The sequence below is a fragment of the Mangifera indica genome, chromosome 2 (genome assembly GCF_011075055.1).
Source record: "Mangifera indica cultivar Alphonso chromosome 2, CATAS_Mindica_2.1, whole genome shotgun sequence".
Taxonomy (NCBI): domain Eukaryota; kingdom Viridiplantae; phylum Streptophyta; class Magnoliopsida; order Sapindales; family Anacardiaceae; genus Mangifera; species Mangifera indica.
In genome coordinates, this window is record NC_058138.1 from 15800849 (window position 1) to 15816142 (window position 15294).

General features: G+C 31.4%; 1 protein-coding gene across 1 annotated transcript; it reads right to left on the reverse strand.

Moving 5' to 3' along the window:
* Positions 1 to 361: 361 nt before the first annotated feature.
* LOC123208832 (serine/arginine-rich SC35-like splicing factor SCL30A) lies at positions 362 to 3743 on the reverse strand. The gene is made up of 6 exons (XM_044626412.1): positions 3594 to 3743; positions 3323 to 3498; positions 2675 to 2752; positions 1700 to 1864; positions 1282 to 1416; positions 362 to 758 (listed from the first exon to the last, which is right to left on the reverse strand). Exons 2-6 carry the CDS (start codon positions 3475 to 3477, stop codon positions 527 to 529), a joined length of 765 nt encoding a protein of 254 aa, XP_044482347.1. The 5' UTR covers positions 3478 to 3498; positions 3594 to 3743; the 3' UTR covers positions 362 to 526.
* Between the last annotated feature and the right edge of the window lie 11551 nt (positions 3744 to 15294).

The following is a 15294-nucleotide window of genomic DNA, read 5'->3' on the forward strand; positions in this document are numbered from 1 at the left end:
ACATGCAGAATCCAAGAAAAGAGAATACCAGGCTACTAACTTAGTTGTAAAGCTGAAAAGGTGGGATGCGATCGTCAAAAGGCGTCTCCTTCTCAGACTCTTTTCTGTCACAAGCCTTTGTTTCTCATAAACTGGGTCCCTTCAGTTGCCCCAGTCCCCACATTTTTAAATTTTTGATAGAAATTTCATAGTCATTCTAGTTGAAAATCATATCACTAATCTGTGATACAGTGGGAACGAGGATTCGAGAATGTTGAATAGTAGATAAATTTGAAATGGGCAGACTGTAAGTAAAGCCCGAAAGAAGTTTGAATACTCGTCACTCTGGATCTATGCTGAAAATTTTAGCATAACAGACAGATTAAAACTGCAACTTTAAGAAAGTATCATAGAAGTTCAACCTAAACATCAACAAGAGCTATATCAAATTCTGTTGTTCGACAATACTGCATTCATTAAGAAAACATTAACTTCAAACAAAATCTGTAAGATAGACAGGAAATGAGCATCATCTCCCTCCAGTAGATCACTGACTAGGTGACCTATCTCCGTTGAGTTGTCCAGAGTATCCATCACGTCTCGGAGACCGGCTTCTGCTTCTGCTTGGGCTACGTCTTGGAGTCTGGCTTCTGCCAGGGCTACGGCTTCGGCCCTGGCCCCTGTCAGGACTTCTGCTGTGGCCCCTTGAACCATTATAGGCTGGAGAACGTGAATATGATCTCTCCCGACTATACCTTCGATCATTGTGTGAAAAAGATCTACCTCGGAAAAAAGAAACCAAACAAACACATTAAGAGTACAGATTTCAGACAACAATAAACTCTTCAGTAAAAAAGGGCATGGTGGGATAGTAAGACACCCAGTCACTTTGTTCAATCATATTTTGACACAGTAACAAATAACAAATCTGGAAGGATTACACTTCAACAAGGATTCAAACATATACAGCCAGGGAATCATTTGGTTAATATTCATTAGTAAGTATTCTATATAACACATACATAAGAAAATTAATTCTTACAAGCAACAAAATCACTCACAAAAAACTTTTGGTTCAGGGGGACACACTCTAGACCTCATTTGTGCTAATATTTTGGCATATATAAAACCAAAAATTTGTGCTACAAGATTGGAAACAAAACTCAACCTTTGTCTTACTTATTTTTCTTTCGGTATATGGAAACAAACACAACTCAACTTTTTTCTTTTTCAATTAATTTTTTTGGAACACAACACAAACGAGACTGATCTTCAATAGAAATAACAGGATGTATTACTCACCTTGAATAATTCCCTTGTTTTGGGGGAGGGGAATATTCACGGGAGGGAGATCTTCCATAATGTGGAGGTGGGGAGCGTGAATAGCGAGGTGGGGATCGAGAATAACGTGGGGGAGACCGTCTACGAAACCGACCCCTGAAAACCATCAGAAGATTTATATTAAACTTCTGAATTATAGCAAAATGTGTAAGTCCAAAGAGTTAAATTTTTAGCACATACTTTGTCATTTTTATTACTCTCTTTATCTTTTGAACAAGTTTAGTTATAGTTTAATTTAATATCAAAATGTATACATTTAATTACAATAAATAAAAGATCAAACTTCAACATGCCAATACTTGATAACTAAACAAAACTCAGCATTTGTGCAGATTATCTAAACGCCTCAACTAAATATTTAAAAGAACAGTAAACTTACCTCCCACGCTCCCTTGCCCTCATATCAGATGGCTTTTTTCTGTTCTCCTCCGCAAACACAACAGTTAATTCTCGACCTTGAAGAACCCGACCATCCATGTGACGTTTGGCTTCTGCAGCATCAGCAGGATCTACAAATTGGACGAAACCAAAACCACGAGGTTCCCTGCAAAATTTAAATTGTAAAAGAAATAAGGAAAAGAAAATTGTCTTGGCATGGGCTTCACTTAACAAATGTATGACATGTCCTGTGCACACCATAAACCTTAGCTAATTAAAAGTTGCCAAAATAATCCCCAGGAATAAGGAAGGTCATGATAAGCATGAAAAAGCAAGCACTTGCCTGCTGACATTGAAATGTCAGTTTAAAGATGACTTGAAATTCTTCAAGACTTGAACATCTTCAAGACTTGAACATCTTCACAATGTATTCAAACCCAACTTCCTTCCAATCTTCATTATCATTAACATCATCTTCAAAAGATCTCTAATTACTTGATTGATGTCTTCAAAACTTTAATTCCACTGTTAAATCTCAGCAACCTCAATTAACGCACCCAACTTATGATTACAATAGAGTATATCATGAAGTGAATGCCCTTTCATATATTCTTTGAACTTCCTGATTTCTCTAAGAAAAATGACAGCAAAATTTTGAGAAAATAGTGTTTCAAAATCATTATTTTATGGAAAGTGGGTAGTAAACCACAGAAGACAAATTGTGACAGTTTCATGTAAAAACACAGTAAGAAGCTAAAAGAAATAATGTCCCAAAAAGAAACTCCAAAATTTCTAAGTTTCATTTGAAAACCCAAAATGATTTTGCATGATGTCACCAAGCATGTCCTTGACTTCATCAAACCCATACAAGACATAAAACTCCAGTCAAATTAAGAACAAAGACCTCTTAAGATTAAAAATTAGATTACAGTACAAAGCTATTTCAAACTTCTACAGCTACCAGATATTAGCTCACCCAGTGTAATAATCCCTAGGCAAGTAAATGTCCTTAAGTGCTCCAAACTGCTCAAATGGCCTGCGAAGGTCTTCTGGCCTGCAAACAACAAGTTATAAAATTAACTGGAATGTCAATCAAAGAAACTAATTTAACCACAAGAAATTCAACTGAATCCTTGAAAAAAAAATTGCAAAATGCTAAACGCCCAAAGCTTTGCATTCATAATTCAAATCAAGCAATAAATTTACTCCAACAAATTGTCAAGCTTCTACACCAGCCAATAATGCTAGCATGAATTTTTTCAGCTACAAATAACCTAAACGTAGCCCCAAAAATAGCACCAATGAACAAAAAATGCAGCAAAAACACTCAATAATACAAGTAGCTAGCAACAAAGTTCCAAGTTCTAAATTAAACATTACAAGTTTGCCGCTCAATGTTGCACTTCATGTTCCATATTACTGGTTTTACTTCATATATTTCCAATCACAACAATTTGCAGGGCAACTATCTAGCAATGCCGAATTTCAAGCTTTTATTTTCAATTTTCACGTTTTATGTTGCAAGTTTAATTTAAATATTAAGAATCACAAAAACCATACAGCTCAATCAACCCACTTCAAGTTCAAAAATTGCAAAACAAACAACGGAACTTTAATCAATTACCTGCTATCATGGCGAAGGTTACGAACAAGAAGGCTGGTGGGAAGATCTCGGCCACGACCACCGGCATAGCGACCTCTGGGGCTCGGGCTGCGTCCTTTCCTTCCATAACCACCACCCCGTGGTGGTGGCGACGGTGTGTAACTCCTTCCTCTCATTCAGGCGGGCAAACGTTAAAACTGTTGAAAATTTTCAAGATTTCAATGGTTAGAAAAGAATTACCCAAATTTAAGAACACCCAGTGAAATTAACAGGTTAAGCAAGTGAGTGTTACCTGCTATTCGACGGAGAGAAAAGTACAGAGCAATGCTAGGTTTAGGGCTCGAGTTAGGGTTTGATTTATTTAAAAAGAGAGAAGTTTGCGATAAGGCTGGGCTTGTATATATATAGTGAGTAGGGTTTGGCTTGAAATTTTGCATTTGTGTGAGGGTCTACTTGAAGATTACTTTTATGTAATATTCCCTTCCGTAAAATTACAATGACACCCATATTAATCAACTATTTGCAGGCTCGCCCTTCTTGTAATCTATCTTCGATTTTTGTCTGTGGTTCCCTTTTTTGCTTTCATTGATTAAGGAATTTAATTAGTTTTTTCCTTTGGTAGTTTCTTGATTAATTAAAGGTGTAAACTTTCTGGGCACTGACTATTAATGGAGGAGAAATTCATTCTCAGAGTTCTTCCCCCTCCCGTTCCTGAGAGAATTGAACCCTTTTGAACAAAGACCCTTCTTCTCGGGAAGTCAAGTCTTTAGATTTATTCTTTTCTGGTGAGAATTTTGCTTTGAATCGTGAAATTTTTTTGAGTTTAACCCTTTCTTTGGCCCATCAATTTATGATTTTGTTAATGGTTTAATAACTTTATACCCGCATAATTTTTCACTTTCAAGTTCAGAATTTGGAACACTGAAGCTCATAAATTTGAAAGAATTATCAAATATGTTATTTTACTGGCAATTTTTTTATTGGTATGGGCTTTCATATTTGGTGTTGCAATTGGACATTTGATGATGTGATTTTCTTTAGTCATTCTGTGGTGTTTTTACAGTATAATGCTTAGGTATGGATAAAGAAATTTTTTTTTTTTTCTCAATAAACCGTACTTGTTCATTCTCATCCAATGGTCATAAAGTGGCTGAATTTATACCATTTGTAAATGCAGAATTTTCTTACTGCTTTCACTAAATTACCTCATCTGATTTTGAACTGTTTTTTAAGTACCAAAACTGTCTCTTAAGTTCAATGAAGATCTTGTTTTTTGTCAAATCTTTACCATTTGTTAGCAGAAAAGAAAATGTTAATAGGGCTTTTTAAATTGGTCTCTCTCTTTCATGTTTATGTGTTTTTGTATACTTGATAGTTTGTTTGCAAGTTCAAATTTAAATTTTTTTGGTACACTAGATTGGTCTGTGACTGAATATTGTATTAAAGCTGCAAAATATGTCTAGTGATTAAATGTTGTGAAGAATTAACAATATTTTATACGCTCTGTATGTAAAATATTAATGATGTTTCACCTAAGGTCTTTGCTTATTTACAGAAAATGGAGAACTGGAACTTTTTGTCATAGGCTGTGATCATTTCCTGGTATCTTTGTTAGATCTTCCTTGTGCGGTGGAGTCTTACAAAACCGGTGATGACAGTGTTCTGGTTAAAACAGCAGACATTAGTCAGGCAGTGTTCCTTGTTAAAGTGTCTGATTTAGTGGTCATAAGTACGATTTCATCATTTTAAAGTTTATATTATTTTTTTTCTTTAATTTAAAAAATTAATAATTTTTTATCATTAAATTTTTAAAAATTATAATTTCACCTAAAGTTTAAAAATTATTTTTGACCATCTAAACTCACAAACAGATGATAGTCGGATAATAAAAAAACGGCATTTAGATAATAAAAGAGCAGTATCTGGATAACAAAAAATGATGTTTTGTCATCTAAATCTGAATAATGTTTCTTAACAAAGCATCGTTAATCTTCGTCGTCGAGATAGGGAATCTTTCCTTAGTAATGTCCTCTTGGTATAGCACTATACCTTGAAGAATATTATAGAAATGAGGCAAGCTGTTATGTTGTTTGTGTTGACTAACTCGATTTACACAGTTAGTTTGGAGAGTATGTCCAAACTAGTGTTTGGGCCCATAATGAGTGGAGTCATTCTATAGTCTACTTTCAACACTTAGTCACATGTGTTAAAAGTTCTGATGGCACCATTCACACCTCAAGCCAGCGGCTGAAGATGAGTTTGGGCCCAAATAAAATAGCAAAATCTTGGTGGGTTGGGCTGGAAATGTAGATACAATTGCACTAATATGATTCTTATACAAGAATAAATGTTTTCAAGCTTCATACTTATAAGCTCCATAATTTTTTTTTTTTTAAAACGAAGAATCCTATCTAAGTAGGATCGCACTTTTGGGGTAAATTGATTTTATAATCACTAAATCAAATAAATCAAAATTTTAATAGAGATTTGAACTCATACCTTTATATATATAAAATTTCTTATTTTGTCATTCAAACTAATTATTAAAGTAGCTTTATAATTTTTGCTGCGTAGCACACAACAATGCAGCATGAATTTAATTTAATTAGCCAAGCAAATCCAGCTGATACTCTGCCTTGCATGCTGGAAAATCTTGAAACTTTTAGTTTATGATTTCCATGTGAGTGAGTGAGTGAGAGGATTATTGAATTAAATGCCAGATCTGATCTTGCGTAAATTTCTATTCACCTCAATTTAATCTTGATGTAGTGTGAACGGGGATTTGCATTCAGACTCCAACTTCTTCTATTTCTAAATTCAACAGTAGTAATTGGTTAGGAGATTTTGGTGCAGAATTCCTCCTCATTTATTGTATGGACCAACTTTGACCTAGTTAATGTGAAAAACAATCATATGTAATCAATAAAGGAATATATACATATTATAAAACTTGATGATTTGAAAGGAGTTAACAAAACTTGTAGAAAATTAGAATTTCGAAAGAAGTTTCGGGTTTAATCCTTTATCACATTGGTGAAACCTTCTATGATCCTCACCGAATATCTCCAATTATTTGCTGAAACTTCAAGGCTTCTAAGTGATTCAATGTTCAGTATGATGGTGTATGAAAACTGATCACATAGGAACCCAACATGAAAAGTCTGTTTATGCATTCCTCCATCAAAGATGAAACCGGAGCATGTAGAGTTACGGACCATTTTCTGTAACTCCAATTTATTAACTCCAACCAGAGCGATTACATGAAAATAAATCACGAAAGAGAAACCCCAGACGATGCATGCACTCATGCACAGATATGCCTAAATTGTTAATGCAAAATCCATTAATTTAGAGTAGCAGGTTGGTGGGTAATTGAAATTTGATATAAATTAAGATGCCAGCTGCAATCTAATTAGTATATGCATTGCTTTCATTTGTGGTCATCACCAAGTAGGTATTGCATTAGAAAATGAAAAAATTCTAAGTGGGATAAACTTATCACAGGTCATTTGTATATCTATTTAATATAATATAATTTTGCCGCATGTTATATGCATAATTAAATTTAAAGACAATTTTCAGATCGTAAATGAGAAATTTTTCATACGTAAAAGGACAAGTATTAATTTATATATTATTAATAAAATGATTTTTAAAAATAATATTATGTAATAATGAATGTTTTTGTAATAACAATGACGCATGATCATATATTCGGAGATTATTTTATCAATAAAATTATGTATATTCATTTTGGGTATATATTTATATGTGTCATCATGTGATTGGATGATTTTGAATTAAGAATAAAACAATAACCAATCATGTGATGACACATATGAGTGTGTATACATTTGTGTATCTAAAGTGGGTACACATAATATTACTCTTATTTTATTTCTAATTTAAATCACAATTAATACATATACTAAAGTTTTATTTTCATATTTATACCAACATTTTATAAGATTAATATATAATTTTTTTTTCATCTTAAAATTTATATTAATCTATTTACATGCTCTAAGTATTTACCATCCACGGCGTCCAATTAACACCAAAAAATATAAAACCCACATCGGTTTTATATGTATATTAATTTATATTAACACCAAAAAATATAAATATAAAAGAATTTATATTAATCTTAATCTATATATATATATATATATATATATTAAACCATATGAAGAAAATATGGTTAGCAAGCTAGTAAGTATTAATTATATATAATGAAGATCAGCTCAACCACTGAACCCATTTATCCTGCAACAATTTATTATTTTGTTTTCATTGTTTCCCATCTGGCATGCACTCACTTGGCAACCCAGCCCATTTTCATGGAAACATGTTCAATTTTGTACATTGCTTCTGCAACTTATCCTTCTTGACGTTTACAATAACAACAAAATCAACCCCATTTTAGGCTTAACATTAAAGCCCATATGAAATTATTCAATAATTAAATATACTTGTGTACGTGAATATAATTGAAGCTGCGTACAATGTCAAATACTTGTTTAGCAGGATCAAGTCAGCTCAGAAATAGCCAAGTAATTGTGCAATTTGAAACTTGTAGCTTAAGCTTTAACGGGTCAAATTTGACGCAAGAGAAGAAGAAACAAACGATAAATTTGGAAGGGAATTTCCTCGAGCTTGTCATACTAGTTTATTCACACTTACAAGGAATTTCCACTATATTTAAGTGATGTGCACTGCGTCTTGTAAATAGTTTGACGATATTTTATTTGTCAGTATTACCTCTTAATAAATGTTTGGCATTGCGATTTCTAGGAAAATTGTATGCCTCATCTTGATATGACGTTTGTTGAATAAAATTTCCCTCGTGATCTTAAAATTTTGTTGAAAATTAATTTTATCAAAGCCATTAATGTGGATTTTGGATCCATCAGTTAGTCTGACCGAGAATTAGTGTTAAATCAAGTTTATTAAATGGTTAAAACTTGTTTAAAGGGTTGAACTGATTGACAACATGATTTGGCACAATCTATTAGAGCACAGTTCTTAAAATTGCAAGTCGTGTGGGGCGTACTGGAGGTCTTAGGGTACAACTTGCGAACTGCCTGACATAGCCCAGTAAAACATAAAAAAATAATTATAGTAATTAAAAAATAATTTTAAAATATGAATATATATATATATATATATATATATATATATATATATATATATATAAAATATACAGGTAAGTCCGCAAAGACACGATTTTTGTCAACATGAAGAATTGGGTTTTGGATAAAAAAGGGTAACAACAACTAATAAAACAAAACATTTGACCATTTCTTCATTTGAATAAATTCTCTTTAGAAAAAATTTCTCCCTTTTGCTTGCACTATTCTAATTGTACTCTACACGTTTGACGAGTGACTCAAAAATCTCATTGCTTCATTGGCAAGTTTAATCACTTGCAAATAAAATCTTAGCTACGGACTTCAATTTATGCATAAATAAACTTCCTTGACGAGTTCTTTGATAAAAACGAGGGATTGGATTTAGGACTGGCGTGGCCCATACATATCTCTTTTCGGAATTTGCAAAACAAATGGTAGTTATCAATTTTTGCAATGTTTTGAAAACCAGAGTAACGGTTTTGAAAACAAATGGCTTATGCACTTAAAAATATTTTAAGTTACTACTACACAATATTAGCTCCGCCAAATTATTAAAGAACATCTATCTAGAACCTTTGAGATCACAGCTACTTCTGAAAAAGAAAAGCAGAATCATAGTACAGTAATCTAGCAAAATTATTCTTGATATCATAGATAGATGGACATAAAAAGTAGTAGTATTATATACATTATTTTTGTGTATAAATAACGATATATCATTGTATGATTGAATAGTTAAAAATTAAAGATGAAATAATATTTAATTACCTAGTGACATATTATTGTTTGTATACAAAATTATGTATATAATCTTCTTGCATAAAAATTTACAACCATGTATAATTATCGAGACAGTGTATATAGAGACGTTAATAAGATAGTTCAAACCAGATCGTAAATACCTCAGTACGTATCTGCATCAAGAAGAAGTTAATTATTTTAATCATTTATTCATTTCTAAGTTTAATATTGATTTGAACAAACACTTTATTTGGTGCCACCAGATTCTTTGGAACACAAGTCAATGGAGCCCCCACGGGGCAAGACTTATATAAATCCCCATCTTCAACCTTATTCAAGTTTAATATTTTATATATAAATTGTAAAAATCAAATCAAAATCCAATTAAAATCAAGAGGGTCAATGCAAATATAAACAAATTTCCGTGCCCAAATTCTACTCGACGCGCAAACTCACCACCGGGCAATTAATTCAAGTCAATTAAAAACTTTTTGTTATAATTTATAAAGTAAGGTCAATTTTAGGTGACACGTTTTGAGCTGTGATGTTCAAAACTTTACATCACTTGTGGGTCACCCTTCCTTTAGGTATTCAGTCAACCAGCGCCGTTCGTTCCTTCTTGGGAAACAGATGGACGGTGGAGATATTGTTTGTGTTGGTGGCCCTTCACCCATGCAGGAGTCTCTTTCATGTTGCGTAAGCTCATATTTCATACCCCTAAGATGGTTTCAACTTCCAACTCTATGTAGATTGACCCTTCAAAAACGTTTTTGTTTTTCTTGTTTTTTCGTTGTTTCGACTTGAAAAGTGAGTGCTTTAGAATTTGAGTACTATAGTTCGTGAGAGGTAATATAATTTATTATCACTTTCAATTAGAATAAAATTTAATGAAGATATTTATAAAAATATAATTGGAAATTATGGCTAATGAGGAGTGAAGAATAAAGAAGCAAAATCAAACCCAAATGGCATCAACCCAGATGGCAAAACTTCTCCACCGTCATACTTTTGGAAAATGTTTTCGTTGTTTTTATTGGTTAATTTTGTTGTCGATGTTTTTGAAAAGTGGTGCATTCAAAAGGTGGCAAAAACGTCGAAGAAAATCACAACAGGGTGGCAATCAAGATATGAATCTAGTAAAGAAGAAATTTTATGGAGATTTGAGGTAATTATATGAGTAAAGCCATAATATATATATATTTTGGTAAAAAGATATAAATTGTTTGACCGGTAGTTGAATTTTCTTGTTGATCATCTTGACTCTTCTACCTCATCCAAAGTCGGACCACTCCTTCCGGGGAAGAATTCTTTGGTATTTCCGGATTTTAAACTTTAACCTTTTTTACACGTATTTGCCACTCCGGCTACCGAGGAGGCAAGTTTAATGCATAGTTATTTTTCTTATTTTGGTTTTTTCCTCTGTGAAATAATTGAATAAAAAGTAGGATAACGAGGGATTCAAAAGCCAATCCAATCCGACAAACGTCAACAAAGTCAAAGTTTCAACGCTGACTTTCCTTCCGAGCTTGCCGTTTTGTCCGTGCTTATTATACCGTGCATCGCAACACTAAGCCAAACTATGCACATGCAGTTCAGTGTCGTCGGTGCTCCAAAGCAAAGCGCGTTTATTTGCCGCATTTCGTCACTGTAAAAGGTAGCGTAGCTGGCATTATTTAATTCGCCCGCATGCTCTCCAGCTCCCTTGTGGCCGTTGAGCTATCACTTTTTGGACTTTCGTCCCCTCCCAATCACTATCCGCCGCCTCACCCAAAAGTATTTAAACAAATAAATAATAAAATAATTAGAAGTATATACCAATTATAGGATTTATTTGTTTTATTTTCTTTAAAATGTGTCAATTTTTGCTTTTTATTACATGCCATTATTGACACTTTTGAAGTGCCACTAATGAATTTGGTGCATCTGTCGGTTATTATTATTAAGAGTGTTCAAAATTAATTAATAACTAAATTGAATTAATACCCACATCAAAAAATCAAATATTTAAGAAATTAATTCAAATATCGGGTCATAAATGTTGAAAAATCAATTTTTTTTCGAGCTTATTCTCCTTGTCTCCATATTTGTGGTGGTTATTCATTTTTATAAAACAAAGCACATTAAGTTACATGTATATAATTCAAACACAAATATAGAGGTTTATTTTTATTCTAATCATGTTATTATAACATATTTATTTTTTAATCATGCTATTAAAAGAATGATTACGTTATAAACATTATCTTAATTTGATATAAATTCATCGTTTTTTTCTATAGATATAAAACGAGATAAATAGTTAGATTTTTATCTATATTTTTGAATAATTAACAGATAAATTATGTGTTTAATCACTATCATATAACTTGTTACTGAACTATCATATCCTTCCGGCATAGAACATGTATTCACCATACTCGTTCATATTCTACTATGAATTTATCATTCCATTCACTTGAATCTTGATAAATATACTAGTAGTTTTCATTAAAATCAAATATTGTGCTTAATAATTTATTTGTCGGTTAACATTATAAAAATAAAATAAAAATCTCTCTCTTAATTAAGAAGATTAATTACTTAAATTAAACTAATCGGGGGACAATTATTGGCACGTCAAAACCCTATTTTTTTATACACAAAACTAGCTTCTGCGAATGGATTTGGGTGCCTGTGTGTTAGGTATACTTGTATCTCACAAACCAGGCAACACCACGTGGTTGATTTCAAAACTGACACGTGGGTAATTGATCACCCTACCCCACGACACATCTCATACTATAGTACGGTGCAAAGTACCCATCTTTCCAGTATTGCATGGAGATCTGAGATGACAGTTGTGTGTGACAAAGCTTTGTCTCTTTTTCCTTAAATTTTCATTTTGTTTTTTTGCCAATAGGGTTTGACTTTCATGGTGTTTCTGACAAATTTGGGTTTTATATAATATCCTCCATGGGTGAGGTGTTCTAATTTGGAACCACCATATAAAGATAAAAGAAACAATCTGAAATCGATTTAAGATTTGAAAATAAATTAGGGTTTTGGATTCTTTGAGCAATGAATTGTTTTGATTTTTATCATTATTTCTTACCTTGATTTAAAACTAGAATGAAATTCGATGAAAAATTCAATTAATTGGAAAAATAAATCGTGAAAATTTTGACTTTTTTTAGAAGAAATAAGATATTATATTTAAAAAGATAACATCTCTGAAATGAAGATCCTATTCGCTAAGCAAGAGACATGAAAATGGGTTGGCATTATTATAGATTATGGTTTAAAAATAATGTCAGTAAGATGTTGAGGTTATTTTTAGTCTAGCTAGCTAGCTCATTGTTTTAATTTTTTATTCTAATTCATGTGGCACATTGTATGGTTTCATCAAATTATTAATTTGTACCATTTTTAAGTTGCTTCATGATATTAATCTACCAAATTATGTATATGACACAGTAATTTGGACCTGAGAATGAAATATCAGGGGTGCCATTTGCCTTACCTTATAAATATGAGCAATGTTATATGGCTGAAGGACTTATTCTCACTTAAAGTTTACTCTTTTTCTAAGTTTTCATTCATTATTTTTCGAAAATCTAAATACTCACTTGTCAATTATTAAGTTTATTAGTTTTAACAGCATAATCGTTTTCGTTTGGGAAGACAATTTATTTTCCTAGACGAATGTTGCACTAGACTCACATCACACACCCGATTGAAGGGAGAGATAGGGAGAGAGAGACATCAAAAGTAGAGAAAGCATCAAGAGGGAGAGATTGCTACAGGGAGTGGTTAAAGAATGAAAAATAAACTTGAGAGAGGGGGGAATATTACTTTTTAAAACTTGGTTTAGAGAGAAATGATTAGTTTTTAAGATTTACGAAAGAAAAATAAATAAAATTTTAAAATTGATAAGTGAGTATTTGAGTTTAAAAAGATAATAGGTGAGAACTTGGATAAAAAGTAAACTTTGGATGGGAATAAGTCTTTTGACCATACAATATGCACACACTTTCGAATATATAATTACACAAACAGATGAGATATTATTATCTAATTGGGTGATTTTGAATTAAAGATAAAATAACACCTAATTATATGATGACACATTATCTATATACCTAACTATATACTCAAATATATATATATATATATATATACACAATATTCAATGGCTCGAACCCTTTTGGGATTACAAATAATAATAATAATAATAATTCCAAGCTATTAATTTGAATCTTTTATGTCAATACCTCCTATCTAACCCTAATCTTCAAACTAATAATATTATTAACTAATAATTTTGATCACTGATGATCTCTTCATTCTTACTTTGTTGGTTTGGTCGGTCATATTATACATTAAAAATATGAGTAGATGATGGTGGATGATGGATACATGAATTAAAGTACTTAATTAATACAAAAATAACATCACAAAGTAAGTAAAAATAATTTTAACTAGACCTTATTCTAATTTCTTGACACCTTGACCAAGTAACAAAGCTTTTATTCTAAACTATTTTGTATAACTTTTGCCACCACCTTTCTACTTAAACAATCTTTGGAGAATATCCAGAGTAATAACCAAATTTATTTAATATTAATATATTCCTTTTTCTTAGGTGTATATTTATACTATACTTTCCGACACATACTTAATTTTATACTTGATTAATAATGTTACTTTACACAAGTAAACCAAACTGAAGTATAAAGTTTTATATGTGACACACCGTTCACACATAGTTTTGATGAAATAAGACTATGGTCAATGTGAATATATTAATGCATATAGATTGTTTAAAGATAGATATGTTGGAAAATAGAAAGGTCAAAAGACTTATTTTCATCCAAAGTTTATTAAAACCCGAAACTGATATCTGTAGTATTAAGTTTTGAAAACCTAAACCCCTATTTGTGAATTGTTAAAATTAATATATTTAGTTGATTTCAAAGTTAAAATCGTTATTTGATTAATAATATATTAAAAATAATAAAATTTATCTCATTTCATCCATTAATTTAGAAAATTAATAATTTTTTTTAAAATTAAATTTTAAAAAGTTATATTTCTTTTTTATTAGGTTTTCTTTTTCTGACAATGACTCCTCCAACATTCTCTCCCTTCGACAAAGACTCTCCAATCTCTGGACCTCCCCTCTTTGGTATCTTCGTTAAAGATGAAAACAAACCAATGTAGCCCTAGACAGACAATATTAATGTATAAAAATCGCCAGTATTAAAAGGTTAATAAATTATGAAATTATTGTAAGCACTTCCTGTAGTTATTAACCCAACGGAAAAGTCCCATCTGTGCAAAGATGCCCAAGTCAACTTTTGAATCGATCTTTCTTAAAGAATTCATGGAAGTTTCAATGCCTTAGAATTTCACCATCACAGCCATCCAAATCACGCCACGTAAGCATCTACATCATCAAAATTTATTCAGGCCATAACATACTGGTATTTTAAATTTATATTACCAGGTGGGCTGATATTACATGTCTCATTAACTGGTTATTAAGGCGTTTATTGGAGTAATTATATTGGGTGTTTAGATTAAGGAGGGCCCTAGAAAATGACTAATTATAAGACTAATTATTTAATTAATAATAATCGAGAGGTTGAGCTTGGGAGCCAAGCTACCAAAAATGAAGTGATGACATCAGTGATTGCGATTAAAAATGAGTCCACCAACTAATTAATCTCACTTTGAATTGACCAGCCATGACTTTTATAAGTGAAAATTTTAATAAAGTTCAAATATTATTTGGTTTTTTTCTTTTAACTTAAGCAAGAACATTTCAAGTTTATTACATTTCAATCCCTTTGAATTGACCCAAGTAAAATTATGAAATAATAATTCTCTCTAATTCATTTAATTTTTATATTATTTTATCTTATTTATTATTTTTCAAGAGTCTTGTATATATATTTATTTATACAACTTTTTCACATAATTTTTTATATACTAAAATTTTTGTCATAAAAAGAGTCTATTTATATAAATATATTACACTTTTAACAAATTAAACATTTATAACACAAAATTTGTTAAATACTTAAACTGTTCTTGTCTTTAATCTTATAATGTTATATCTGATTATTTTTTGTGACAAAA

Excerpts from the sequence above, each read along its gene's own strand:
- LOC123208832 (XM_044626412.1), bottom strand. The coding sequence starts at position 3,477 with ATGAGAGGAAGGAGTTACACACCGTCGCCACCACCACGGGGTGGTGGT. Across the intron at positions 2,753-3,322 it reads AACCTTCGCCATGATAGCAG|GCCAGAAGACCTTCGCAGGC; the intron begins GTAATTGATTAA and ends TGTTGTTTGCAG. Across the intron at positions 1,865-2,674 it reads CCTAGGGATTATTACACTGG|GGAACCTCGTGGTTTTGGTT; the intron begins GTGAGCTAATAT and ends TAAATTTTGCAG.